Source organism: Monopterus albus, unplaced genomic scaffold, assembly GCF_001952655.1.
Source record: "Monopterus albus unplaced genomic scaffold, M_albus_1.0 scaffold32.1, whole genome shotgun sequence".
NCBI classification, from domain to species: Eukaryota; Metazoa; Chordata; class Actinopteri; order Synbranchiformes; family Synbranchidae; genus Monopterus; species Monopterus albus.
Window position 1 is genome coordinate 1,278,096 of NW_018127912.1, and position 2,973 is coordinate 1,281,068.

Genomic DNA, 2,973 nt, shown 5'->3' on the forward strand with positions numbered 1-2,973 from the left:
ATTTATATTACATGTAGTCATTAGATTCAGTCTCTCACTATGCGAAAGTCAACAATTCTTTTGAGAATCAAGGAGTGTCAAGGGGTAAATCTTTTTCTGCCTGTTTTTGTGAAATATAAAATCTATTTCTTTATATTAATTTCCCTGTACCAATTGAAATATCAACTAAATAATAATACTTCATAATTTTCTGACAATATGTTCTCTATAAGTTTGGGTATAGGAGTCAGTTCTGATAACTGGTTGTCATTTAAACCTCTTTATTTTACCATCAACAAAATCTAAAACTTTACAGTGACCCCATCAATGATACAACACTTTATATGGATTCAAACACATTCAAACTTCCAGAACAGCTCCTAATCAGATGATTTGTTTTTGAAGAAAATTCATTGTGAAACAACAAAAACCATAAATTATGTAATTTAATAAATGAAAGTATGACCTCTATTCTAGAGGTTTTAACTCGCTGGTATCCGAGATAAAGCAGCCCAGGAATAATTAATATATTCTTTAGTTCAGAAAGAAAGAAAAAGAAAAGATTGTTGTGAAAAATGCTCTTTTGGCTGAGCTGTTTGAATGACAGTACCTGACAGGCTCACCTCTGCTGGTAAACAGACTTGCTCTGCAACCTACTGTGCATGTAATGGACAGTAGTGTTAGTGGTATTTAAAAATAAAGACTACATCAGCATCAAACAGACTAAAGTAACATTTGCAAGAAAGTTTACCATCTGTTTAATGCACTGCAGCTGAGTAGCTAATTGGCTAACTAGCTTGTAAACTGGTGTTAGTAGTGAACAGGCTAAGGCACAGGACAAGTTGTGTTCACATGCTGTAGTGAAATAAGGTGTCCATCTTCCTAGCTGCAAAAGAGACATCAATGCAAAACTAGGGTGAGCCATTTTGAAATGAAAAATCTCTCTCTTTTTTTGGTTTCTGAAAACATAGTAATTGTAAATGAATTACATATATTTTCTCAGTAACTAAGAGATTACAATTACATTTATTTTCCAATTTAATTACAGTGACTTGATACATGTAACTAGTTACTCCCCAGACTTGCATTAAAACATAACTATTTTATATTATTCCTAAGACTACGACTGTATTTTCCTACACTTGTGGCCTTTGCACAGTGGAAAATACATCACTTCACCTGAAGGTGATGAGGTAGTCCGGGTAGGCTTGATTATCTTGAAACACAACGTATAGGTCTGGTTGGTGTATTTGGTCCACCACACTGTCATAGAGGTCATGGGGCTGCTGGTAACTGCGAGGAGGAGGCACCTTCATGCTTTTGTGGCCTGCATCGTAGACACCAGTCAGGACTCGGACCACGAACATTGACCGAGAACCATCATGAGCTGGACTGGAGTAACCGACTGACAAGCTGGCGTTTACGGCGAAATAGGTTCCATTACCATATGAAGTTCCTGAGAACAGGAAGAAATGAGGAACTAAGGCTTGTGGAACTAGATTAATTACAAAAAGAAATAGATTAGAACTATAGAACATACTGTATTTTCCCTTTTCAGAGTAATGTAATTTTAACTGTAAATAGGCTATCAGTTCTCTAAACGGGTCCCTTTTTCAATGATATTCTGCTGCATAAGAATTAAAACATTTTATGGAAGTAAAATAACCACTTGTTCAAAATATGGAAAAATATAGGCACTTGTTGCTTTAGATCAGTGTTAATATACTGCTGCTGAAGCAATAATTACTTTTTACTAAAACTGTTCTCAACTTTAAGGAATCTTATAGATTATACTTGAAACTGCATGTACAAGTAAAATTATGTTTGTTTGTTGTGAATCGCACAAAAAGATCATTACCATTGCATCCAGCAAAGCTCCTGTTGAACCCATTTTTCATGATAGGGATGCAGTTGTTCTTGGCTGTGCCATGGTACAGAAGCTTTTCACCTGCTCCACCACAGTGTACATTCTTATCAGACATGTTCTTCTTCTGTGCTTGATAGGCACGAAGCAGATGAACATTCTGCAAACGCTCGATCTGTCAAGAAAGATGAAAAAAGTTCAGCTACCAAAACATTCCTGGAGGACACAAATCTTCAACGGACATAAACAGTTTGCAATATGTTCAACTCTGCAAGATCCTGCTGTCATAAAAATTTATCTAAATGTAAGCTACTAAGCTATTATAAATGAATAATAAATTATAAAATCATCCTATTAAGCTCTGCACAATTGTGAATATATATGTAGATATATAAAATCTAGACAACACATCAATGATGAAAGCCATGGCTGGTTGGCATTATGTTGTCAGGTTGTTCATCAGTCCGTCTGGCCCATTCTAGTGAACATGATCTCAGACGACTTGAGGGAATTTCATCAAATTTGGCACAAAGATCCAGTTGGACTCATGAATTAACTGATTACATTTTGGTGGTTAAAAGGTCACTGTGTCCTTCAGTCTGTGTCTTTCCTGTGATTTTGACTTGTTGGCAGAGGCATACACCCACAAAGTGGTAATTTTAGTCATATATACTGTATAACAGAAGATTGTGCAGTAACAAACTGAAGGTGCTTCTGAAATCTATAGACAGTCAGTGTTTTATTGTGGTGAAAGCCACCCACCTTCATTACAGTCTGGGTGACAGTTTGTTTGAAGGCTTTCTCCACGGTCTGGTACTCCGGAGAGGAAGGCTGCAGTGTGACCACCTTCAGATTTTCACCAGTAGCCATGTTGTCCCAGTACAGGGGAAGAGTGAGGTCTGCAACAAGTTAGAGAAGTTAATGAATAGAAAAATCTCAAACACTGAGAGAACCTCTGTTATGAGTGTTGTTTCCACAGACAAATCAAGTGAAATCTGACTTAAACTCATAAGTAAAATAAGTATAATACATTTGCAGGGTCTCAAAAAGTGGCTGCGCCATGCCGGGTAACGTCACGGTCCTTGATTTTAATCTATTCATAAAGGGCTTTTGACTCGCTCTTAGTCTGA

General features: G+C 36.7%; 1 protein-coding gene across 1 annotated transcript; it reads right to left on the reverse strand.

Annotated features, from left to right (window-relative positions):
* Positions 1 to 1,567: 1,567 nt before the first annotated feature.
* On the reverse strand, positions 1,568 to 2,739 carry LOC109958386 (poly [ADP-ribose] polymerase 14-like). Its single transcript, XM_020596970.1, has 3 exons — positions 2,606 to 2,739; positions 1,824 to 2,018; positions 1,568 to 1,606 (listed from the first exon to the last, which is right to left on the reverse strand). Exons 1-3 carry the CDS (start codon positions 2,711 to 2,713, stop codon positions 1,568 to 1,570), a joined length of 342 nt encoding a protein of 113 aa, XP_020452626.1. The 5' UTR covers positions 2,714 to 2,739.
* Between the last annotated feature and the right edge of the window lie 234 nt (positions 2,740 to 2,973).